We start from the raw sequence: 26,653 nt of genomic DNA on the forward strand, positions 1-26,653 counted from the left end.
ATAAAGATTAGAATTAGCATTTTTTTTAGCAATAAGAACTTCAATTTTTTGTGTTTTTCTCTTATTTTGATTTTTTTCACACAACACAACTGTAAAAAGAAGTCACGCCACAACAGCAAAAAGCCACAGCACAAAAGCAGAAAAAAAAATCACAACGGAAATGCGTATCAGTCAGTTTCTGTGGTACATTATTTTCTAATGAAAACAAAGCGGGCCCAAACGATTGACGGCAGAGAAGAGCACATACATAACGTTATGACAATTTCGACACGGTGATCAACATTGCATTTCTGAAATCACATTCATCAAAATCATTGAGCAGCAATGTTTTACTTATGTTTCATTAAACTCTTCCCTAATCAAAATAGTTTGGCATTGTTGAGTTGTGGTTTTTGCTGTATTGGTGTGACTTTTAAATGGTAAATGGACTACACTTATATAGCACTTTTAGTGTTGTGCTGTGGCTTTTCCTGTTGCGTTGTGGCATTTGCTGCTCCGATATGCCTTTTTTTTGTGGGCCACAGGAAATATGATATGAAAATGACAGCAGTGAGGAATTGACCTGAAGTAACCCCCCACATGCTGCAGTAACAGCTGCCACCCGGAAGGAGGCGATATGTAAAAATCTCTACCTACTTTCTCCCGGAAGTGGACGCTTGGTCCTACCGGCTCAGTTCCGTTCGCTAGCATTAGTTCATAGAGCCGCAGCCATGGAGGAGGCAAAAAAGAAAGAGACAAAACAGACCGAAAAGACCGATGAGAAGGACAAGGAGAAGGAGAAGGGAGCGCAGCCGGCGGGCAAGGATAAGGACAAGAAAGAGGAACAAGAATTGGTACATTCGCGTGTCTTTTTCTAATGAAATGAGTGCTAACTCACACTGATTGAGCCGGACGTCTTTTCACCTGAGTCACTGCCGTTTACACATCATGGATGAACAGGCCCGACGCCGACACAGCCAATATGCAGCGAATAATAAAGATGCGTCTGTTAGACTGAGATCATGCGGCTCGAAAAATATCCCCCTTCTAGCTTATGATCTTATCGTCCCGTTAATCGATGCGGATAAACTCCGTTCGGAAGCTAACGTAGCATAGCCTAGCCTATTTGCCACTGCCTGTCCTGTCATCAGTGTTAGCATAGGGAGCTAACTTAGCTGTGAGGACATATCGTGACACAGCTCTAAACACTCTCTAATAACAGCCACAGATCAAGTGTTTGTTTATGTATTCAACATTGTTGTGGTATGATACTCGAAACAGTCTAATTGTTAGCAATGTTAAACTCACTGCTCTGCTCGTATTTGTCAACAAAAATGTAATCACTATGTATGTAAAGACAAATCTGTCTGACTCTCAAATCAGTAATTGCATGTATTTAGTTTCGATCTCATATTTATTAATTTCCAGTTGCTTATTTAGAAAATAATCATGTTCCAAATGTCACTCAAAATAAGATGGGGTTTTCTGGAAACTACATGAATCGAAGTTTTACCCTCAGTAAGTCACAAATGTTAAGACTGTTAAGACTATTTTTACTCACTGACAATGTCATGTTTACAAGTGTGGCTCGACTCATCTTATCAATCATATCTATTTACAGTCATCAGGCACTTAGGAATGATGAGAAGAAGAGAAATTTTGTTTAAAAAAACTTAAGCAATCATGACCTCAGTTGAATTAAAGCACATCTTATTGTGAAAGCAATAGTTATAAACATAAAGTTAGAGTTTAATACAGTGATGCAAGAAATGAAACTAAACTGCACAAGAGGAAAGAAGCCCAACAAACTCATATGAAGTCATGTCTATCGATGAACTTTACCATAATGAAGTGGTGAATAAGTCTTTTTGAGTTGAGTAATTAGTGATTGTCTGATAAGAGGAAAAAGTTGTGAAAGGTATTATTTTAAATCATGGATTTAAACATAGGTGTGCATGTTTGTAGAAACTTAATAAATGGACTTGATTAAAGTTTTTAAACAGTAGTGCAGTTTTTGGCCCTTGACTTCTGAAAACAACTCTTTGCACAAAGAGTATTTGATTAAGTGGAGATAGATGTGAGACGGCCCAGACAATATTACAATATGTGAAGTATAGGTATGTTCAGCTGTAGTACAGCAACATGAAATCTCCTCCTGATATTACCAGAGGGCTTCAATCATTTTTTTCAGACATACTCAATGTATTTTCCTCATTATGAGTTGTTTGCATTAGGGCTGCATAATATTAGAAAAAAAAACTGACTTTGCGATTTTTTTCTAACCTGTAATTTGAGAATTTGTTGGGAATGTGATATGTAAAAAAAATGCATTAATTTTCAACAGATGAACTGAATAGAACTTTAAATTATGCCACACTCCTCCTGTCTTGTTTACAGTCAACATGTTTTTTGCTAATTTTTCAGTCTTGTAACCTGCAACTCACTGCAGGTGCAGGGGTGTTGTCTGTTTCGGCAAACTGATTAAGATCGATTGTGATTGGTGGATTGCTGTGCACTGTATGTTTGTTGGGTACCCCTGTGAGGAACGTTGAATTCATTTGCCTCCAACATTGCAGGGACCTGCGATATGACTATTTCGAACATGTACATTGTGATCGCGATGCTCAAACGATACATTGTGCAGCTTCACTGTGCGTTCCTACGATTTTGTTTGTGACACACCTGAACAAATTCATCTCGGATATAACGTATATATGGACACCTTTCCATTTTAAAAATATAATTCTTATATATTTAGTAACCAATTATGTTATTCTCACTCTTTCATCAGTCTGAGGAAGACAAGCAGTTACAAGAGGACCTGGAGATGATGGTGGAGAGACTGAGTGTGAGTATTCACTGTTTTTAACTGGGTGGTTTTTAACCACTTCGTTTCATTCTGCAAAGAACAAAATATTCATATTGTTGTTTTTTTTAATGCTTCTCACAGGAGAAGAACACGGCGCTGTACCGCCAGGCATTGGAGGAGCTGCGGAGGCAGATTCGCTCCTCCACCACATCCATGACCTCGGTGCCGAAGCCGCTGAAGTTCCTGCGCCCGCACTATGGCAAGCTGAAGGAGATCTACGACGGCATGACTCCAGGAGAGAACAAGGTAACAGTCTGCTGCACCACAATTTCATCTCGAGTTGGCCAGACCGCTAAAATGTGCCATTCCTGATCTACAGAATAGATTCCACAAAACTGCAGTGTGCTGTGCTTATTGCAGTGCAGCGTTGTGATATCTTGTTAAGAATGCACACCATGTTTTGAATATGGTTGTAAAATAGGGTTTGGTGCATATTAATGTGGCATGAAAGAGTAATTTTCGCTAATAATGAACAATTTGAAGTTAAACCGCAGCCTCTCTGTGTCTGCAGCGTTTTTGTGCCGACGTGGTGTCGGTGCTGGCCATGACCATGAGCGGCGAGCGGGAGTGTTTGAAGTACCGCCTGCTGGGCTCGCAGGAGGAGCTGGCCTCATGGGGACACGAATATGTCAGGTGAGTTCAGCCGGAGCAGAGACACAGCTCTGTCTGTGATCAGAGAGAAGCTGACTGTGTGTGATATTTTCTGTCATTCTGTGGTTTTGAATTGGTGTTAACAGCTGAAGGACTTTCATGTCACACCAGCTTAGCTGATAGATTGTTTTTTGATTTACTTCATTTTTTATAAAAATATCAATCCACTTAAAAGCTAGGGGTCTGCTTTTAAAGGTTGAGTAGTCTGTAGTCTCTCAGGTGTTGAAACAGTGAAAAGAAATATAACTTAAAGGTGATGCTAATATTGTTTTGATCTATTGTATTTAGATTTTTTTTTAATTGATTATTCTGCTCTGATACACTTATAAAGCAGGAATCATGCTGTTGACATCCGCTCAATAAAATGTTCTTAAGCTGCCCATGTATCTTAAATTTCCACTTTTTAGCATTTTTAAAATATGTCTGGAACAATAACAAGAATGTTCAATTCCACATGAAAAATTAGAGATTCATGTCATTTTCTTCAAATACATGTTGGAAAACTTTTTCTTGGCTGATCAGACTGGATTGTTAATAGTTTTGTTTCTGTGTGAGTTCCTTTGGACAAGTTGGTAACTGACTTACGGAGTCTGTCCATCTGTTTCTGTCTCGTCTTCCAGGCACCTTGCTGGTGAGGTGGCCAAAGAGTGGCAGGAGGTGGAGGAGAACGACAAGACCCAGCAGGAGACGCTGCTGAAGCTGGTGAAGGAGATCGTGCCCTACAATATGGCCCACAACGCCGAGCACGAGGCCTGCGACCTGCTGATGGAGATCGAGAAGCTGGAGATGCTGGAGGACTACATCGACGAAAACGCCTACGGCAAAGTCTGCCTCTACCTCACCAGGTAGAGAATCCCGTCCTGTTTACGATCCAGAAAACATGCTGATGTTTGTGGAATTTGATGTAACGGGACTGCGTTGTCTGTTTTCCCCTCGCAGCTGCGTGAGCTACGTCCCTGAGCCTGAAAACTCAGCGCTGCTCAGATGTGCCTTGAACATCTTTAGGAAATTCAACCGATACCCAGAAGCCCTGCGCCTTGCTCTGATGCTGAATGACGTGGAGCTCGTAGAAAACATCTTCACATCCTGCAAAGACATGTGAGTGCCAACACAGAATGACCTGAATCCACGGTGTATTCACGCAGGTTCAGACGACGGACTGGAAACTATTATGGGTGATTCTCACTTATAACTCCAATATGAACTGTAAACAGGAGGCTGAATGGAGAATCACGCCTCTCTGAAGGCTGCTGTGGTTGTTGTTGTCGATCTACTCATGTACAGAAGAAGTATTCAAGACAGTCGTGGTGCTCATGAGCAGTTGCTGCCTCTCTGCCATCAACAAGTTGACAGGACCACAGCGTTTTCAGAAAGTTTTGTTTTCGTTCGTTGACATGGCAACAGAACCCAAGTGTTTTCTTAAAATTCCTCCTTGGGAGCCGTTTCCAGTGACTCCAAGGACTGTTGTTGTAAACAGACACCAAGCACAACAAAAGTCTAAAATTTTCACTTGAAGTCATTGCAGGTCCTAAGTTTTGATTGAAGATGATTAGACGTTTTCTCATTTATCTCAGACTGGTAGTTTTGAACGTGAACGTGCCTTTCTTTGTCTCTTCAGAGTCATTCAGAAGCAGATGGCCTTCATGTTGGGGCGACATGGCATGTTCCTGGAGCTCAACGAGGACGTGGAGGACTACGAGGACCTCACAGAGATCATGTCCAATGTGCAGCTCAACAGCAACTTCTTGGCCTTGGCCAGAGAGGTACGAGAGGGCAGGCTGGGATGTGCTGACTTTCACAGTTAAAGGACAAGAATGGTGTCATATTGTCTTATTTCTAGTTAACAAACTTTGGGCAGCGTGTACCGTACCATATCACCCACCTACTGTGTCGGAATCCCGGTCACCTGAACTGATTCACCACATAATACAAACGAAATGCGCCCTTGCTGGTCCAATGACTGTATTGCAGTTAATGTCGTAACTTCGTGCTGTTGGTAAATTCCATCTTGTTGCGGGATTGAGCCGTACGTTTGACAACCCTGGAGTAGAGAGACGAGAGATGTAGTTATGCTCCTGCTTTGCTTTTTGCAATCACTCTTGAAATCCAATATCTGTCAAATACGTCATAATGACTGTCTGACAGAGCAGAGTGACTTTTCTCTCCGACACTCGAAGGATGGTGGATGATTCACAGCGAGGATGAAGAATGGCGTCATAACCTCAGCAACATTTGTGAAGATGATTCATTGCTCTTTTATTTCTTTTCTAACGTGGCTGTTCTGTCGCCCTCAGCTGGACATCATGGAGCCCAAAGTCCCCGACGACATCTACAAAACCCACCTGGAGAACAACAGTGAGTCACTGTATTGAGATCGTACGTGCTCATTTAGGATTGTTAGAGATGGATTCAGCTGTGAGGATGAGGTGGATGCACTGAGATATTACCAAAATAAGCAAATGCATAGAGCGACGCCTGACCTTGGCTCTCTCTGTGACAGGGTTCGGAGGCAGCGGCTCCCAGGTAGACTCCGCCCGGATGAACCTGGCCTCCTCCTTCGTGAACGGCTTTGTGAACGCCGCCTTCGGACAGGATAAGCTGCTCACAGACGACGGCAACAAGTGGCTTTACAAGAATAAAGATCATGGTACGACATTGATGCACGTCCCATTTTTCTGTTTTTACGCTTTAATGTTATTTTCTGCTGTTTAATCAAACCAAATGATGTGGTCTCAGGTATGCTGAGTGCTGCAGCCTCTTTGGGTATGATCCTGCTGTGGGACGTGGATGGCGGTCTGACCCAGATTGACAAATACCTCTACTCCTCCGAAGACTACATCAAGGTAGAGTGACCAGATTATGCTTTTTCCCTATTGGTTCTTTGCTCTCACGTAAATCAGGAAGCTAAAAAAATCAACTTGCAGCTTGTGATGTGTTTCCAAGTTAACACAGATAAAGTTAATTCTCCCCATTCTGATCAAAGTTAGCAACGCTAGCTTCATCAGTGTGACGCGATCACACCTACGTCTGCTGCTTTGGTCCTAACACCACTCGAACTGGCAGGGCATCACGTTTCCATGACGACTGAGCATGACAGACTCATTTTTCTGCACCATCGCTTTTTATTTGTTCTCACTGCATTGGACACTTTCAAATATTTGACGTGTACGGTGCAGTGAGCCAGAGAGGTGGGGAAACTCCCTTTCTGTGAGACATTTAAAGTATTCGTCACTCCTCCTTTGATAGTTGCGTGTTCATGAAGGTTTTAGATAAAATGTCCAGGTTTGGTACTTTGAACAGATAAATCTGTAACATTGGTCCACACCAGTGTGTGTGTACTTGCCATTGTTAATGTTTATAGCGTATTGTTTTCTTCATGTGTACGTGTATTTATAGTACAAAAACAAACAGTGCCAACTCATGGTCTGGTATGCCAACTACATTGTAGTCAGTGTTTCTGCTGTTTCTATGTAAATGGATATCGTTTTAAAAATGTCTTGTAAACTTGAATCTTTCCTGAAGCTTAAAGGCAAAATCAGCACCGTTTTCACTTAAAGGATACTTCAACATTTTGGCAAATTGGCCCATCTAGGGCAATTCGGTAGTCATTTAGAACAGCATACTTACTTTTTTTGTGAGGGCGAGCTGTTGTTTATTCAGCGGTGCGTCTGAGGAGAGCTTCACGGCGGACATAATGGAAGTGGACGGTACAGTTGCTTCCCTCGTCAAACTCATCAAATACACAATCCAACAACCCCAAAACACACTTTGGTGGACACGTTATAATCCGCACATTCACTACGCTGTGAAACACCAACAAATAATATTGTAGCATTACGACATTGAAGCAAATATTGGGAACTACTTTTTCTTTTGAGATCACTACGCCCAGACGCCGTGTTTAGTAAGTAGTTCCGTCTTAGCAATCTTCGCAAAAAAACGCTCAATCTCGTAATTTTGCATTAATATTTCACAGCGTAGTGAATGTGGGGATTATAACGTGTCCACCAAAGTGTGTTTTGGGGTTGTTGGATTGTGTTGGATTGATGAGTTTGACGAGGGAAGCTACTGTACCATCCACTTCCATTATGTCCGCCGTGAAGCTCTCCTCAGACTCACCGCTGAATAAACAACAGCTCGCCCTCACAAAAAAAGTAAGTATGCTGTTCTAAATGACTACCGAATTGCCCTAGATGGGCCAATTTGCCAAAATGTTGAAGTATCGCTTTAAAATGCTGTCAATTAAATGGGCCCAAAGGAATGTTTTGAGTGAGTTGGTTACGTTTACTGGATTAACAGAAAACTGTACTGTATTGCGAATTATGTTTTTGAACAAGTTCATTGCTTCTCAGTCATATTACAAGAGAGGGGAGGTTATGAAAACGATTTGCTAACTTTGTCTGCCTCATCTGGACCTACCTGTTGCAGTCCGGCGCCCTCTTGGCCTGTGGCATCGTGAATTCGGGCGTGAGGAATGAGTGTGACCCGGCTCTCGCCCTGCTCTCCGACTACGTCCTCCACAACAGCAACGTCATGAGGATAGGAGCCATCTTTGGGTGAGGAGAAGAGTGGAAAGTGGAAGGTTTTACTTTTACAGCTCAGACCTAGATTGTTCTGCTGTGGGTTCCTGAAGTTCGGTGTATAAAACGTGAGTTACTAGTCGTTTATTCTGACTGTTGTCCTTGTGGTTTCAGACTGGGTCTTGCCTATGCCGGCTCCAACAGAGAGGATGTCCTTTCTTTACTACTTCCTGTTATGGGAGACTCCAAATCCAGCATGGAGGTAAAGAATTGATGCATGTTAAGGCTCTCTTCATCAGGTTTATGGTTGCAGTTTTTAAAAAAAAAAAATAAAAAAAAAATGTGTTTGAACCCTGTTCAGGTGGTTGGCGTGACGGCGCTGGCCTGCGGTATGATCGCAGTCGGGTCCTGTAACGGTGACGTGACCTCCACCATCGTCCAGACCATCATGGAGAAGAACGAACAGGAGCTGAAGGACACGTACGCCCGCTGGCTGCCTCTCGGCTTGGGACTGAACCACCTGGGTGGGCTTTTTTTGCTGAGTCACAGTTCGACTCTCACTCTGCCTTTCCTTCCTTCGGAATGCAGCTGTCTTACAGAATCCCGTCGATTTGCCCCGCAGGTAAAGGAGAAGCGATCGAGACGACGCTGGCGGCTCTACAGGTCGTCCCCGAGCCTTTCCGCAGCTTTGCAAACACACTGGTGGATATCTGCGCATATGCAGGTCGGCCCTGTTGTTTTCTTCACACTCGTCTGAGCACTACCCTTCCTTAACAGCCTGTGAAGAGGAATGACTTCCCTCTCCTCCGTCTCCAGGTTCTGGGAATGTGCTGAAGGTGCAGCAGCTGCTCCACATCTGCAGCGAGCACTACGAGGCCAAGGAGAAGGAGAAGGAGGAGGACAAAGACAAGAAGGACAAGAAAGACAAAGACAAGAAGGAGACTCCTGCTGACATGGGGTCACACCAGGTAAACGCTTTAACGTTGTGACATTTTGAGCAGACGAGGGGGTGAGAAAACCCAGGAGATCATGTTGATTTTTCAAATTCCCTCTCAGGGTGTTGCCGTTCTGGGGATCGCCCTGATAGCCATGGGGGAGGAGATTGGATCTGAGATGGCACTGCGCACGTTTGGACACCTGGTCAGTAACTGTAGAGGAAAGCTGACACTTGGTTCTCCTGCTTCACCTTCTTATATCTTGTGGCGATAACCTTATTTTGTGGTGACAACTCAACATTTGTCTCTCTGCGAGTCAGAATCACTCTCATACATGTAACTTCAATAAAAAATTACTTTATGTTGGAGAGAATAATTGGAGTAACGAATTGATCAAAATGTATATCTGCATGAATTTTTTTAGCTTTAAATTCAATTACAAATAAAATATTATCGTTTTTTCACTTTTTTTTTCTTCAATCAGCTTATTCCCATCTCATGGTCTACCTTCAGTACTTTCAGGGCCCACCACTGCACCATGGCCCACATTCTGTGATTCACAGCTTCAGATATTTGCTGTTCACATTGCAGAATCAATGGAAACATGTTTTCACCACAAGCCCCGCTTTTCCCCTTTGTTATTGTCATCAAGATTATTGGAGTAACTATATAAAAGTAAAAAAAAACAAAACAAGTGACCAGGAACACAGCTGATGCTGCAGTCCTTCACACACCCCCACAGCACAAACAGAACTCATCTTTGAGGAGGCAGGATACTAAGAAAGCTCTTGTTCCTGATGGTTTTCGACCCATAAATCCAACAGTGCTTCATTATACAATCTGTAGCATGTGATACTCTGCTCAGAAATATTTAAACATTGAACAAAAAATCTCAGCCTCTTAAGATCCAGTAAATTCATTGCTACTGTTGTTGTGTCATCAGCTTCGTTATGGCGAGCCCACCCTGAGGCGAGCCGTGCCTCTTGCCCTGGCTCTCATTTCCGTGTCCAACCCTCGCCTCAACATCCTGGACACTCTCAGCAAGTTCTCCCACGACGCCGACCCCGAGGTCTCGCACAACTCCATCTTTGCCATGGGCATGGTGGGCAGTGGTGAGTCTGGGCCTACGGAACGTTTTCCCTGCAGGAGTTGATATTTTCAGTCACTCTTTTCAAACATGCAAAGCTTCTCTTGGACCCAATACTTTTGTCGTTATTGATGCACCCCTGTTTAAGAGGATTTTTGAGAGCTGCTAGCTGAAAATCTTGTGGTTCATGGTCTGTTGCTTCAGTTTTTTTTTAGGACATGCTGTATTGATGGGTTTGAAACTAAATAAGATGATAAAAGAAAATGCTTGTCATTCCACCATGCTGTTGCGCTGTTCGTATGGTTACTGAAGTTAACTCACTGGCAATAGCAAGTCCAGTATTGTAGATCCAGAATCTCGTCTGTCCTCATTCCCCAAAAAATGTCAGATTGACTCGACTGTCGTGTCTATGAAAGCTGATGGTTCTTGTAAGAAATGTTGCTTTGTCATTGTCTCATTCCCAATGGAAGCACAAAGCCGCCTCCTCGGGAAGTTCCTGCAGTGTCAACCTCTGTCAGAAACTCACCCGGCTCCTCACTTTTTCCATTTCCTCAGGCACAAACAACGCCCGCCTGGCTGCCATGCTGCGGCAGCTGGCGCAGTACCACGCCAAAGATCCCAACAATCTCTTCATGGTCCGACTGGCTCAGGTGGGAGGCGCAAACAAAAGGAGCCCTGTCGAAAAGCAGTCACTTTTTTTTTGTTTAATGTGTGTGTACTGAATGAGTTGTATTTGCGCCTCCTCAGGGTCTGACTCACCTGGGCAAAGGCACACTCACACTGTGTCCGTACCACAGTGACAGGCAGCTGATGAGTCAGGTCGCCGTGGCCGGCCTGCTCACCGTGCTCGTTTCCTTCCTCGACGTCAAGAACAGTGAGTTCACTTTGCTCCTTACACACACACTCACACACACTCACACACACACACACACACACAGACACGCTCATCCTTTACCGTTCTCTCATTGACAGACTGATTTTTTATTTTTTTTTGTGTGCGTTCCAGTTATCCTTGGTAAATCTCACTACATCCTCTACGGCCTGGTAGCCGCCATGCAGCCACGCATGTTGGTCACATTCGACGAGGAGCTGCGACCGCTGCCCGTATCTGTGAGAGTGGGACAGGTAAGATTTGTGTGGGAACAGGGACAAGTAATTTGTCCCAACTTTGAAAAAAATAGCTGAAATTACAAAACTGTGCATGACACATTCAAAGTCAGTCATTTATCAGAGCTTCCACAAATCTGTATTTTTTGACATCAATAGAAAAAACAGTTCAAACTCCAAAAATCAGAGGAACATCTGATGCTGAACTGTTTCTCCGGAACGTTGTCATCTGAATTCATTGAAATCTCCAGAACATTTGCAGCAAGTTATCAATATTTGATAACTGTTTTTTTTTTTTTTTTTTTTCAGGCAATGTCAAAAACACCAAAAAAACTGCTGCAAATTTAAATGTTATTTTTCATAAATAATAGATTGTGCTATTGCAGTAATCAAAACAAATCAATGTTTGGAGAAACACTCTGGCAGATTCCCACGGTGCAAATAAAGCCAGGAAAAGTGCGTTCTGTCTTTGCTGTGCTCACATTAATCTGCTAAATTATGGTGGAGCTGCTGCGGACTTGAATTTAGCATCTTCCTTTTCCAAACTTGTGAGCACATTCACAACATCAGCAACAGCAGAACCCCGGAGTTTATAAACTGGGATGAAAATAACTAGAAAAATGTGACTAATATAACACTTGAAATGGTAAACAGCTGTGTTTATGCTGTTTCCCTGCAGGGTCTCTTGTTTTTTAATCAGAGCTAACCTCTTGTGTCTGATTCCCACATTCTCAATATTAACAAAACTCAGTTCTCCAGCTTATCAACGGAACATAAGATTTATTATTCTCTTCTCTCTGCAGGCGGTGGACGTGGTGGGCCAGGCTGGGAAGCCCAAAGCCATCACAGGGTTCCAGACTCACACCACGCCGGTGCTGCTGGCTCACGGCGAGAGGGCGGAGCTGGCCACAGAGGAGTACCTCCCCGTCACCCCCATCCTGGAGGGCTTCGTCATCCTCCGCAAGAACCCCAACTACGAAACCTAGACTGCAGCCCCGCTCACCGGCCCCCCTTTCTCCCCTCCTCTTCTTGGTTTTTCAGAGCAGCTCTCCGGGGCTCTCGGCTGTTGTTCTGTTTAATGGTTGATTGTACGGCTGAAACGAGCGAGGCACGCCCATCTTTCTTCCTACGTGACCCGAACACACACACACACACACACACGGTCAGGCCCCGCTTCACAGGACTGGTGCCACATGGGCAACCAGCTGTTTTTAACTCGGTGACAGGCCCGTTTGGACGCAGGACATCATCGCTCCCCTCTCCTGTATATGTTTCAGTTATATATTCAATAAGTGCTGCTGAGTCAGTCCACATGAGAAAACATGCCCCTCTTTCACTCCTGGCATCCTCGGTCATCTTTTGTAATAAAAACATTCAAAAGTATGTATTCTACTTCCCCTTTTTTTTTTGTTTGATTTTTTGTTACAGTTCTGTTGAAGTAAAAATAAAGTTTGATCCACAAGGTGGAAATGTGTTTACTGTGTGTTTGATTAACACAATTATTATCAGATTTTAATAAGAACAGCATACATACATGGCAGAATCACAGCAGTGACAACTTTATTTGATTCTCCAGAGTGTTATAATGCATCCAGCTGGGACAGAAGAAAGCAACTATTCTTTTACTCATGCAAAATGTTTTGTAATGATCGTGTTTTAATCATTTAATGACTTATGTTCAACTACGCTGAAAAGTGATTTTTAACATTTTTTTTAATTTTTACTAGTGACACTTTAGAAAGATGTATTTACAAGGTGGAGCAGGGAAGCCAAAGGCCAAACAAGTAATGACCGCTTACTAAATATTTGAAAAAAAAGCATATCTTGGCTCTAGATTTGATCACAAAATGTTAAGTTCTAAATTGTTTTGATGGAAATGTACTAAAGTTCCAAGATATGCGAGAGCTCTGAATCTTTCATTTATTGTAGAGCTCTATCACTTTCTAGTTCTGAAAACTGTGATGTTTCTAGAATGTGTTGCGTATAGCTTCTATAGCACATCTAAATGTGTTTTTCTTGAGTATAGAGTTCTAGAATTGAAATGACCTCAATATTCTGTAATGAAAATGTGATGACCGCAGCATTTGGAAGATGTCCCAGTAAATGGTAAACATCACATGCTTTATCTGAATGAAAGCAGTTCTTGGTTCTGATTTATGTTTTGATCGATATCTGCAGCGGCTCTGTTTGCCTGCTTGTTGTTGACAAGCAGTTCGTGCGGAGATCAGTGAGACTGAATCGGGTGAAAACACAGCATCCAGACCCTCCACGCGCTCACCGGGAAGCGTTCACGTGACGGGATTTTGCCGGAATGAGTCGCTACCGGCTTCCGGGAAGATCTTCCGTCCGTCCGGCTCTGCGGACTCAAGGAGAGAAAGGTAACGCTGAGCCTCTCAGCGCAGCTCGTTATTTAAATGCTATTTTTATTCCTTTAAAGTCTCGGGTCCCCCTCCCGGGGGCACTCCTGAGTGTGCGGTTCGGTGTCTCGGTGCGGGGTTCCGGCTGTCTGCGGGGCTTTCTGCGGTCCGCCGCTCCCGCTGTGTTTTCAGGGATTAGCCAGCTAGCCGCTCGTTAGCATCCCATGCTAGGACGACGTGGGTGTTCTTTCTTCACTCCGGCTAGCAGGCTACCCCTGCAGAAAACACGGATAATGAGTGGGTTTTGTCACCACTCGGGGGAAACTTTGTGTACTGCCTGTGGTGCATTCCATGGGCAAAGTACCTAACTGACTGTCGCGTCCCGGCGTGGCTGTTTTCACCCTGGTAGCGGTGATATTGTGCCTTTAGCTGTTCATCACAGTCGCTTCGGCTGTGATGAAAACGTGTGTTTTTCCAACCGGTACATTTTGTTTACTCGTCCCTGCCAGCATTTCTTAACTCTTGTTGTTGCTGTGGTGAATTGCATGCATGCCGATAACTTGACACCTGAAGCCATGTGATGGTGATTTGAAACCTTTCTGCGTTATTTACGCGTCGGTGCGTAAAGATGGCTCAATCCTCTGTTTATACACATTACTGTGATTACCGATCAGATATTTAGACGGAGCTGCAGTGGGGACGATAGGGCTGCTTGTGGACTTGTGGACGGCAGTTTTGGGAGCTTGTAAATGCCTAGATCGGGGTGTGCCTGGATGGAGTGATGGGTGTCTTGAGGTCATCACCTGTAGTTGACGTGAAGCTTAAGAGGATAGTCTGGCCGCATCCTCGCTGATGCATTGGAGTGGACGCAGACTGTCGCAAAGGTGATGTTGCTGTAAATCTGTGCGGGGATGTGAGTCATTCGGACGAGTTGGAGTACTCCTCATTGTCACGACGAGCGTCGGCAGCTCCTACACCTCCGACGGCGGTTAGCATCCCCAGCTATTGGACCATCGTCCTGGTTTGTGTTCTCCCGGTCTCCCCTGTGCAGAATCCGTCATGCCGCCGTGTCTTTATCTGCTGTCACGGCTGATGTGTGATGTGAGGTGTGGCTGGCACGGAGCCGGCAGCTGGGATGTGCAGCGCGCCAACATGCAGGAGAAACCACGTGGTAGATCCAGGCTGGGCCTTGCGAAAGTTAGCAGCGGAGGCTAGCAGCGCAGTACAGCACGCTGCAGCACGTCTTTCTGTGTTCAGGGTGCTTTTATTATTTTTCTTCGATTTTGGTGGGATCACGCGTTTTGATGGTGATGGTGCTGCGTGTAAACTGCTGTGATCGTGGCGTGTGTACGGCATGGCACAGGGGCGTGTCTGGTCTTTACCTCTAAAAGGTGTCCCACAGTTTCACTGAGGGAACACACACCTATCTCTGCAGGACATTCACGCGTGTGTCATTCAGTTCATCAGCCCGGTGCACGCTCATGTAGTGGGCTGCAGACAAGTGACCTTAAGATGATGGTCCAAAATGGATGCTGCTTCCCTCTGCATGGCCTGCAGACACCAGTCTCTCCTCTTCGCCCTGCACTGATGTCAGAGGAAGTGAATGGAAACACCAGCAGAGGTGCAGTTGTAGGACACACGCGTGACTCGCCAGCTCCAGGCTGTCACCGCTCCTCTGACATAAGGACACTGCTGAGCTTCTCACTGGGGGAACTTGAAAGCCTCCAGTCCGGGACATGTGTGTAGGGGTTTTTTTTGGCAGGATGTGACAGTGGGAGGGACAGGGCAATCTGTGCCAGTGACATGATGTACCAGAGCTCAACTTTGACACCATGTGTGCATCCGAAATTGTGTGTTATACTGTTCTGACAGTGTCTAGAATGCTTGCAATTATTCTGGCTTGAGGCAAAAATTTGTAAAGCCCATGTTGCAAACTGTGGGTGTGGATCGCAAAAGATGAGATCACCAGAGATTTTTAATAGTGCCTGCATGTACTGTTTTACAAGCCGAGATTACATGCTTTCAAGTTTAAATCAAGGCTAGAACAGCGATATGTAGTATATATTCTAGTCACTTATAGTTGTTTACAACATGCCCCTGAAATTAATACTTTTCAGAGTCACATCCATGAGAACAGCTCTCCTGTTTAACATGACTGTTTTATGTGGTGAAGTGTCCTGTTTGCATCCCATCCAGGAGGCCCTTGTTTTTGAAAGGATTGAACTTAATAGTCAGTTTGTGCAGGCAAACTTTCAGCTGTAGAGTTCAGCATAGATACCTGTTTTCTCATAACTTTGCGTGACCTTTTTCATGCTAACTGTGAACAAAGTGAAACTGAGATTTTAGAGCTGCGTAACTTAACATCAGTCAGCATATATATTCAATTCATGATGGTGCACAGAAATTCAAATTAGACATCCATCCATCTTCTGGACGGATGTCTACTTTATTCTGTGTTGCTAAGACAGGTATAGTTTTTTATGCTTTTATCCTATAATGCCGGTGTGTCAAACACATTTTATTCCAGGAGCCATATTCTGCACAATTTAATCTTGAATGGATTGAGCCATTAAAATAGTGCTTTCTTAATCCCATTGCTCTGAAAGAGAGCATGGGACATGGACAAAATATACACCAGTCCGTATGATCTTGAGCTAATTTGGCAATTCTTTTGCCAGTGTGACCCAGTTCCTGCTCAGTTCGGTTTAGCCCCATTTTGCTTGTTCCAAGATAGCGCCCGTCTTGTTACAGTCGTGGCGTTTCCTGAACACGTGCCTGATCCAAAATTGTGCCATAAAAACCTATAAATTTAAAATAGATGTTTGTGACGCAGAGTAAACATAATGAAAACATTTAAATTGTCCTAGCTGCTGCATTATGCATGTTTTTACAAACTCACCCTGACAGCATGGCTTTGAGGCTAGTTTGACAGCAGCAAGGTAGCTAGTTTCTTCCGCGCATCATCAATGTCTCAGCTCAGGTGTCATTGTTGCGTTGTCTGCTACTCTTCCAAAACTAAAACTAAATAAATAAATAAATAAATCTGCGTTTACTTTGAAATTTATACCCCGATCCTGGAGGGCTTCGTCATCCTCCACAAAAATGTATATTTGATACCATTTACCTGGTGGTTTAGTGGGTTAGTTGCAGTCGGCTTTGACCTACGGACCTTACGTCCGACACCCCATCATAGTGCATTCCAGTGATAAATTCTGTGTGTAATGTAAAATGGCACAAAACAAGCAAACAGCATATCATTTGATACAACACCATAAATGCTTATCTTTTCAAAATAGTCTTTTTAAAAGGATTATTTTTAGTTTTAGTTTTTCATGACAAGAATTACATACACAATTCTGCACACAACTCCTGACGTTGTTACTTAAATTACTAAAAACAAACTAACAGAAAACAGGACAGCATGCTCAAAGGAGCTGACAGTCTGAACTATTCCAGTCTGCGTTATTGTCAGGGTTCTGAAAGAAATCTTCAAAAAAAAAAACGGAAAACAAGGAAATGGACAGCAACAGCATCAAAAACACCAACAGAAAAGACACACCAGAGGAGGAATATCTGTCTAGAAGAAGGCAGAGTTTGTCACGGAAAAGAAAAGCAGCGGTGCTCACAAGTTGTACATTCAGGTCTCATCGAGTAACGTCAGTAAGGCCGTGAAGTGAATGTGTTCCGTCCCACCAATAGAAACCATTTCACTGAGTCACCTCTTAAAACAAGGGGCTGCTGGTGACTTCCAGTTTTATAATTTTTTGGCTGTGACCATGCCCGCTTTGAGAGTCTGCAGTTTCTGAAGAGGGAGGGCTGCTGTCCTGTCTGAAGAGCCGGATATTGCTGGCTTGCAGTCTGGTTGGATGTTGATTTTATAGTGTTTGGAAAACCACTTGAATTTATCCCTTCGAAATGTGGGATTATATGAAGCTTGACATGGGGAACACTTTATAAAGATGTAAGAACAGTAGCTTCTGTCTATAGCAAATACATTTCTTAACTAATCAAAATTAACTATTACAGCCCAATGGAATGCTGCATAGTTAATTAAAATTCAGTAGTGTGAATATTGATGAAATCATGCTCGCTATTGATGAGACTTAAGCACATAAACGTGGACGGAATCAGAGACAACAAGCTTGACATATGGCGTACTTCACATAAACACTGTCAATCGTATGTCTGCATGTGCGAGTAGATGGAGAACGATTGCAGTGGAAGATTTCAGAGTGTTTGCGTTACTCTATGTTCAAATTGAACAGCTCTTTTCCACAGTAGTGTACTTTTACTACATCATCATCTGGATCACTGGTCTTTGGTGTACTTTGGTCTTTCCCCTCTGGATCATTCGCTGTCTGCCTGGAAAAGTTTAAAGGCCCTGTAAAACTAAAAACAGATTTCCCCAGTTTTATCTTTTTCCATGGACTCTTTGTTCTTTTATCAATTGATCTGTCTGCCAAAATTGGCCAGCAATAATTATAGCACTTCCCGTATCAAATTATCTTCAATTTCTGCATATCAATATCAAATCTCTGGTGATTCATCGTGCACTTGTGGTTTTGTCTTCAGCAGCCAATACAAATGCATATGCAGCTTTACTGAGTCTGTCTATCAGACATGGAATACATCAATACATCATGGAAATACATCAACCCATGGCAACAGTTTCTTGGGGTTAATCAGAAAGTTGATCGTAAACACGTTAGGTTTAGTGTTTAGTGTCACTCAGTAGCAGTGGATTTAATGTGAGGCAATGCACAGTTAGGTTGCTATTCTGACTGCTGTATTTGCCCTGTGAGACCCACAGCAAATGGCCAATGGTGAATCCCATCTGAGAATGTATTAGGTAGACCTGCACAAAACAGGCAAATTTGTTATTGTGAAATCAAAATATGCAATATGTCAAGTTGAAAAAACTGAAACACAACTTCCATTCATTCAAGCTCTGCATGTCAATATATTTGGATAAACAGATGGAACCTAATGCCCCAGATGCTCAGACATGCTGTGAACTTGTAGGTTCTCATAGTGAACAAAACAAAGTACAATTCAGTCACAGATGGGTAAATTCGGGGCAAGAGAACGAGCACTGTAATTTCTAAGAGCACATTTTAGAACATAATATGTAATTTTGTTTGTAATTTCTCTTAAATTACATTGTTGTAATTCTCAAGTTTATTGCGTATGTGTGTTGACCATATTTGACCATTGAACAAAAATTTTAATCTGACACCAGCACCACAAAATGACACTGTGCATTCCTCAGGTTGGCGAATGATTTGAAATGTTTCCTCAATGAGCATTTCCAGATTATTAAATTATTGTAATATCTCTTTAACAAGCACCATGAGAGCTATAGCCCTGGTTAAATGACCTTTAAAGTGAAAGCGCATCCTTTTTGCATTTTTTGTTTAAAAAAAATTCTGTGTTGCCTCAGCAATGTTTTGTGAATGCTATCCTTTTCCACAGAAACTTCAACAGCACTGAAGTGAAAATGTATCGGGTAGCATGTTGGAAAATGAATTGGCGCTGTTGATATTGTGATGAAACCGCTTAAAAAATGTTTGCAGACAATAATACACTATAAACATTAATAATGGAAAATACATTGGTTTTGTACAGACGACCAAGTTGGATTGCTGCTCCGGGTTCAGTGCATCTGGAAAATATTCACTCCCCTTCACTTTTTAATAATGACATAATAAAAAAATGAAAAAAAGATTTTTAGAAATTTTGAAAAATGTATTTAAAAAAATGAAGCTTTGAAATAGCACATGTAAATAAGTATTCACTGCTTGGAGTTTACCAAATGGTACCTTCGCCATGCAAAACAAGATTTTCTGGTCTGATGAAGATTGTACCTGAATGCCAAGCGTCACGTCTGGAGGAAATCAGGCACTGCTTTATCACCTGGCAAATACCATCCCTACGCTGAAGCATGGTGGCGACAGCATCATGCTGTGGGGTTGCTTTTCAGCAGCATGGAGTGATAGACTACTCGGGATAGAGGGAACAACAAATGCAACAATTTAGAGACATCCTGGAAGACAACCTGCTGCAGAGCGCTCAGGACCTCAGACTGGGGCGACGGTTCACCTTCCAACAGGCCACCGAAGCTCACAGTAAAGATAACGGTTGTGTGAATGTCCTTGAGTGGCCCAGTCGGAGCCCATACTTGAACCCGATTGAACATCTCTGGAAAGGCCTCAAAATAGCTGTGCAGCGACGCTCCCCATCTAACCAGACAGATCCTGAGAGGACCTGCACACAATGATGAGAAAAACACCCCAAATGCAGGTGTGCCAAGCTTATAGCATCATACCCAAGAAGACATGAGGCTGTAATTGCTAAAGGTACCTCAGCATAGTGAATACTTCTGTATGTGTGATATTTCAGTTTTAATATTTGATAAATGAGCAAACATTTCTGAAAAACGTTGTTTCGCTTTTTCACATGGGCTATTGTTTGTTGATTTCTGAGAGAAACAAAGAATTTATTCTGTTTTGGAATAAGATTGAAACATAACAAAATGTGTGGTGGAAAAAGTGAAGGGGATTGAATACTTTCTGGATGCACTGTAAACATCCACTATAAATCTAATGAGTCCCAGGACAACATGGACTCGGAGTCATGCTGCTCTGGAGGACACCGTTGTTGTTGGAGACCATCTACTCACATACATGCTGAAGAATTATTTTCTACGACTGCTATACACTTATGCACACTATACACTAAGCAGCTAAAGGTTACACTATACACTATATACTATACACTATACACTAAGCAGCATTTAAAAAAAAAAAATCAATTTCCCTTATGTCCACAGAGATGGAATTGAAGCATTTTTGCAATTCAAATTTTCCATTTTAACTTGAAAATGTTGTTGTGTAAAGGGGGTCTTGGTTCTGATTCAGATTTGTGTGCGTTTCTATGTCAGCTTAAGTAAACCTAAATACTGGTCCAACTTGTAGAAAGTGTTTTTTTTCCCTTAAAAAAAAAAAGCCCATGAATATGATTCAGCCTTATGAAACAGACACTTTGCTTTCTTTTATTCTCCTTCACGGGGGTTAGCTCAATATTTTCATTTGCTGAATTCTGAGGTGGTCCAGCTGAGTGGAAGGAAACTTTGGATCTGCTTTATCACCTGCAGACTTCTGTGCTATAGAAGACAGAACCAAGCTGTTGTAAGAATGAGCTCTGTGCATTGTAACCTGCACGACTTAAACATATCCAGGAAGCTTAGCTCTCTGAAGCCAGTCTGTGCAGACACTGCATGCCTGGATCATGTGTCCACAGCTGAAAACTGAGCATGGCTGCTCTCTCTATAGGTGACATGACAGCCTGCTTCTTCAGCTGCAAACCCTGCCCCCTCAACTCTCTCTACATGGGCAGGTCATGCGAGTGCATGCAGAGGCTTATGCAACAGCTAAAGGACTCCGTTTCACTGGTGCCGGTGGCCGGATCGCCACTGTACTAAACGTCAGGCGGGCTCAGATGACGGAATGAGGGTGGGATCAGGTGGGGTGAGGGTTGGATGGGCAGAATCCTGCAAAGAGAGGAGGGAAAAAAATGGATCTCTAGGGTGTTTGCTGTGTGTGCAGATTAGCCCCTGGCTGGGATCGCTCGCTCACAGATTCTGCAGACTAATTGGCGAGGGGGCGAGATGTGTGTCACTGTCTCTGGGGTCACTTAAGAAGCCGGCCTCGTAGCACTCATCAAGCACTGTCCTTAAGGGTTTTAGTTGTGTGTTCCCCAGGGGCTGGAGTAAAAGACTCGAGGCCGATTCAGATGTGCACGTAGTTTCATTTGTACTTAAGGTGTACATCAGGGCGAGTGTCCCGCAGCAAAGTCGTACTGCCCTGCAGTCTCAGACAGGCTAAGCATGTCGACTGTGCAGTCAAGGTAAGAAGTTTGAATTAAGATTTCTGCGCATTAAAGAGTTGCATAATTTACATGACTAGTCCAAGTATGCACTAAAAGCTTAAAACTTTCGGTGCTTGAAGTCACTGTAAACCTGTACTTATCGTTGCTGATGTTTATATTCTCATATGCTCGCATATGAAAGGTTTCATTACAAAAACAACCAACGGCACCAGCATGCAAACAACGTAGTTTTCAAGGAAACGGACATAATTTTCAGAAGTTGCCGTGTAAATACAAACCTTTTTCTGAAAAAAATGCAAAAATAGTGTTTGCCTTGAGATGTTGTTCAGTAAACGTGACCTCTATGAAACGTTCTTTGCAATTTTCCCATCAATCTTTTCAATTGCCATATCGTCCTTAACCTTTGAATTTTCAAGTACTGCAACACTCCTGCTTTTGATAGTAAATGTGTACTCTCCATGTGATTTTCAGTATAAAATTAGGTACATGATAATTATAGCCTTGAAATTCTTACAGTTGGCAGTGCTCTTTCTCTTACCTATCATTAACACAAGCTATTATTAGGCTGAGGTGTATTTCTTTATTATTTTAATTATACATTTGCAATTCCCACAAACAGCAGAGGAAGTCTAAGTGTGTTCAATCAGTGTTTTGAGCTATTTTCAACTTAAAGCAATTAATCGCACTGAATGGAAAATATTGTCCTACCGCTTGTATTTTTCATGTTAATAAGAATAAATTTGCAATATATTCTGCAGCCTTCATAACGTGCTCGTATCTGATCATTAGAGCTTCCTCTTTGTTACTTCTGTTGTAACTGAACGGTTTCAGAACTGCTCTCTGTTGGCTTTAGCAGCCATTATTATATAAATAAGCTCCTGTTTACTGGAGGATGAGCATTTTGTTTATCCTGAACCAAGTCAGTCCTGGCCGCAAACGAAAGATGTCCAACTTTAAAACAGTATTCGAGGCTGCAGTAGTTCTAAGACCTGTTTGCGTCTCGATAGCTTCTCAGATGCACGTACAGCATATTTCACCGTTCTTGAAGAAATTAGAGCTTTCCGTAAAAGCTGCATGATGTAACACAAATTTATCATTTTTCCAGTATCTTCATGAACAACGTTCATGTCAGACGAGACAGACCGAACTGCTCTGCAGACTCAAAATGTCAAAATTATGAATGAGAGGTGTGATTATGCTCAATGAATGCACATAAATTATAAAACATTTTAATTGATAGACTGCAATTAATATTTAACACTGATTGAGATCATTCAACTTATTATCATCGCAGCGCTTTCCATTGTTGTATGTTCAGCTGATGTAGTGCAGCCCAACTCTCCACTGTTTTTCACTTCCACAGCTGAACTGCTTGTGTCGTGTTGTGGATGGAAATAAAAATACCACATTTCTTTCATACAGAGATGTTTGGGTCCTTGCAGACATTTAAGGCCATGTGCGTGCAGTCCTTGCACGACTTTGCTCAAGCGAGATGTTGTAAATCTGGAGCCGCATGCGGACCGCCGCAGAGGGCTTCATGTCACTGAAGCAGAAACGCAGGAATGGGACTGTAGTCTGAGAGCGCCTTTCAGGCCTGAGACTGCTAACTCGGCATTTCTCCTCTTCCCGTCAGCACCCCTCCAGTCTCTTCCTGACTCTTCACTTACACCACCGCCGTCGTAAGGCTCCAGTGTCCCGGGGACATTCTTCTGAGCCCAGGATTACGTCTCCACTCTGTTAAAAATCCACTGTCTCTTCTTGTTTGTGTGTCGTGTTGTCATGGTAACGATTACAACCGTTTGTGCAGTGTTATTTCCTCCTGGAAGAAGAAAAAAATCTTCCTGAATCATCATGACTCAGGCTTTTTCTTTTTTAGTCTGCTGCTTTTCTGTGTATGAGTGTAGCGAGAGGGGCTGTATGTGTGTCACTGCCAGGGATAATGTACGCTGTGGCTATAAATACCAAATGTGTCACTATTGCGAGGACCATATAACCTAAGGGGGATGATTGTGCTGGAATCAGGAAATGACCCCTGAATGAGGAACACATTATTTGATTAGAAAAAAAAAAAAGATATGAGCTTATTAGGATGTAGCTGATTAAACAAAATCCGAAGTAAGTTCTTTTTTCATTTTTTTTTTTTCTAGATAAAACATTCAGTTGAAGTACGTCGTGATTGTATCTGGGATATATTGCAATTTTTATCGGTTACTGTCTCCCAATCCTGGTCCTCAGGCCCCCCTGTTACAATGTGTGTTTGAAATTTCCCTTGTCCTACACATCTGATTCAAATTAATGTTGTTATCAGGCTTCTGCAGAGCTTGATGATGAGCAGATCATTTGAATCAAGAGTGTTGGAAGAGGGAAACATGTAGGACGGGAAGCCTGAGGACCAGGATTGGGAAGTACTGGGGCATGGGGATAAAATGTCATCCTTATCTCCCTCAGGGACAAATTTTAACGAAGAATTTGTACTATATGGACTTATGACAATGATAGCTAAACATAAGGTTTTTATTTGCTACACTGAGTCCTTTTACTCATTTGAGTTTTGGGAAATGCCGGGTCGAACACGCCACTCGCTTTAAAAAGGTCCTCTCAGGCCGCCTCCTGTTGAAGTGTGGTACAGTGTGAGTATGATGTGGAAGTAACCACTTGTTAGTGCACGACTCATAGGGAATGTGAGATGGAATTAGACTGTCAAGATACAGGCTAGTTTGACCTTACTGATGATGAGTAGTTGCAATAGTAAGTAAGCCTCATACTCACTTGTATGCCTAAAATTCTCCCAGGGACCAGGGATTCTCAACCTTTTTGACCTCTGGGCCTAATTTTCCCAGCACAAAAGTGACCTGGGACCCATTTAAATACTAACACTTTCATTTCAACTGATCCCAGTCTTGGTTTGACCTGTATTCAATAACTAAATCACTTACAGTTGAACACACTCAAACATTGAGCAATGAAATTGGTGATAAACTGTGATCCTCTCAGACATTTCTTCACATCATATATGTAAACATGCACATGTGTAACAGGCTTCTCAGCCCTGGTCCTCGGAAGTTTGGTGTCCTGCATGTTTTAGGCCTCTCCAGTTGCAGCACACCTGACTGCAGTGAGGGCTCGTGACTGGTTCAATGAACCAGGTTACAAATTAGATATAATCAAGGCATTAAATCATAATATTGTGTTGACATCCGGACAGTGTAAATTACCCTTTGCAACACAAATCAACCCTGTTTACAAGAGAACAGTTTGCAAATATTCTGGAAGCTGTTTTTAAAAAGGCTATTTTCACAAACGTAGTTTCGCTGTCATGTAAACTAAAAGCCAAAACACAACTTTGTCACGTAGCAAGGGCTTATAGCCAAAGATTTTTTAGCAGGCAAGAATCTGCCGTTGGCTGATCTGGCCAAATGAGCGCAGGCATGTTTCCTGCCCACTGTGTCTTCAGTCTTCACATCCGGCCTGAGAGTTCTCCTCCTCCAGTGGTCTGCAGTCAACCAGTAAATTACTTGCTGTTTGAAGAATGTGTCTATTGTTAGATTGCGGTACAGAGCCTTCAGGTTGAGATCTCTTCCTTATCGAACACACATCAAAGCAATAAAAAATGCAGTGTTGGATACAAATTTAAATTGTGTGTGTCGTCACATGTGAACAGTGAAGAAGCATGGAGGTGCGATGGTGTTTCCTATTATTATAAACCACAAGAACTTGATGTAGTTCTTGATGAAGTTGTCCAGTTTCTGAGCTTAATGGTTGACAGTTGACTTTATTGAGGTGAGCGTCTCGACCCTGTTTACATCAAGTTTGCAAGTGAAACAGGAAAACTTTTGTTGCATTTTGGGGCTTTGTTTACGCAACAATCATGCTCAAAACCACCAAAAATCCCGCTGCCTATGTTGTTTCCTTACTAAAAACAAACAGCCCCTGCTCATAGTCTGGCAGCTACCTTATTGTCAGTGTTTCTGCCGTCTCCGTTCAAAATGGACATAATTTTTGAAACATTGCCACGTAAATGCAAAAACAGTGTGTTTTCACTTGAAACATGTAAATGTGGACACAGTTCAACAACCTGTGCAGGAAGTCATGGGATTCCAGCTAATGTCAATATAGTTTAATCACTCACAGTATTTTATTAGGTGTGTAGCTTTCTTGCGCCAGAAACGTATCACCTTAAGCTTTGTCACTGCAGTGTGTGCACGTGCGGTGCTCGCATAGCAAGATGTGCAGTGTCATATGAGAGAGATTAACTGAAGTACGTCAGTCTACAACTTTCACCGCTCGATGCTGAAACACTCCATTGAGCCATGTTTTCTCTGTCTAATCCCTCAGAATTTAATTGACTCCAGTCTCGGGACATTTGGAGTTTGTAGTCAGACTTAATTATCTATTATGTCCAAATAAACCTATTCAGGTGTCTGGTCAAACTCTGGATACAGTAAGGCATGAATAAGTATTGAAAAGAATACACTGCTGTCTTGAACGTCTGTTCTGAACCAATGTTGTCCTTTTCTTTGTGGGCAATAGACAGGCTGCTTTGTTGCGTTCGAGGGAATCCTTGGAGTGTGCATGACGTGCTTTGTGTGCATGTGTGTGAAGCTGTGTTAGGGTGGCATGAGTAGACAGTGGAGTCCTCTCGGTGTGAGTACGGGGTTTGCTGAGGACACGGTGAACGGAGTCAGGTCAGTCCTCACTGTGTTAGTCTGTACTGGTACATCACGTTCTCTCTACTTTCAATTAGATAATACTTAATCTCTAGGGCTCGTCCACAGTAGAGAGACGATGTAATGATGTTTACTAATGCATAGAAGTGGAGCAACCGGTAAACAACGCACTCAACCCACACCTATTAACACGAGTTAACATATTGTAGCCAATCACAAGCATCAGGTTAAGAATTGTGTGTCTAATACTCACCTCACTGAATGTCTATTTCTTGTCATCCAGTCAGCTGAAAAACTGCTTTATTTAAAATTCCTCATTGCTCATAAACTAATGACAAAATGCTACGAGGGGTTTAAAATTAAAAATTAGTTCAATCAAACATTTTAATGTTAAGTTTATCACTGTTATGAATCCCCAAATGGCTAATGATTTAGATTTAGCTGACTGCCGCATTACTCCGCTGTTGGCTTTGTTACGAGGAGTATGAAAAAGCTTTCAGCTTAGGTACGATATCAAAAATTGATTTCCTAAAAAAGCTAGAGTTTTTACCCATATTTCTTTCTTCTTTTTAATCTTATTTTATGTTATTTCTT

General features: G+C 42.6%; 2 protein-coding genes across 2 annotated transcripts in view; both read left to right on the top strand.

The window, feature by feature from the left end:
• The first annotated feature begins 674 nt into the window (after positions 1–674).
• psmd2 (proteasome 26S subunit ubiquitin receptor, non-ATPase 2) lies at positions 675–12,134 on the top strand. Its single transcript, XM_030108761.1, has 21 exons — positions 675–833; positions 2,771–2,827; positions 2,930–3,094; positions 3,360–3,481; positions 4,120–4,344; positions 4,439–4,597; positions 5,118–5,262; positions 5,794–5,854; positions 6,000–6,146; positions 6,236–6,342; positions 7,928–8,055; positions 8,194–8,281; positions 8,381–8,543; positions 8,642–8,743; positions 8,836–8,987; positions 9,076–9,159; positions 9,898–10,066; positions 10,597–10,691; positions 10,789–10,915; positions 11,048–11,166; positions 11,952–12,134. Exons 1-21 carry the CDS (start codon positions 711–713, stop codon positions 12,132–12,134), a joined length of 2,721 nt encoding a protein of 906 aa, XP_029964621.1. The 5' UTR covers positions 675–710.
• Positions 12,135–13,469: 1,335 nt separating this feature from the next.
• Positions 13,470–26,653, top strand: part of eif4g1b (eukaryotic translation initiation factor 4 gamma, 1b) — a 52,963-nt gene continuing 39,779 nt past the window's right edge. Inside the window, exon 1 of the mRNA XM_030108183.1 lies at positions 13,470–13,526. The gene's annotated coding sequence lies outside the window, so the exon portion shown is untranslated. The remainder of the gene's footprint in view (positions 13,527–26,653) is intronic.

The sequence above is a fragment of the Salarias fasciatus genome, chromosome 14, assembly GCF_902148845.1.
Source record: "Salarias fasciatus chromosome 14, fSalaFa1.1, whole genome shotgun sequence".
In the NCBI taxonomy this organism is placed as follows: domain Eukaryota; kingdom Metazoa; phylum Chordata; class Actinopteri; order Blenniiformes; family Blenniidae; genus Salarias; species Salarias fasciatus.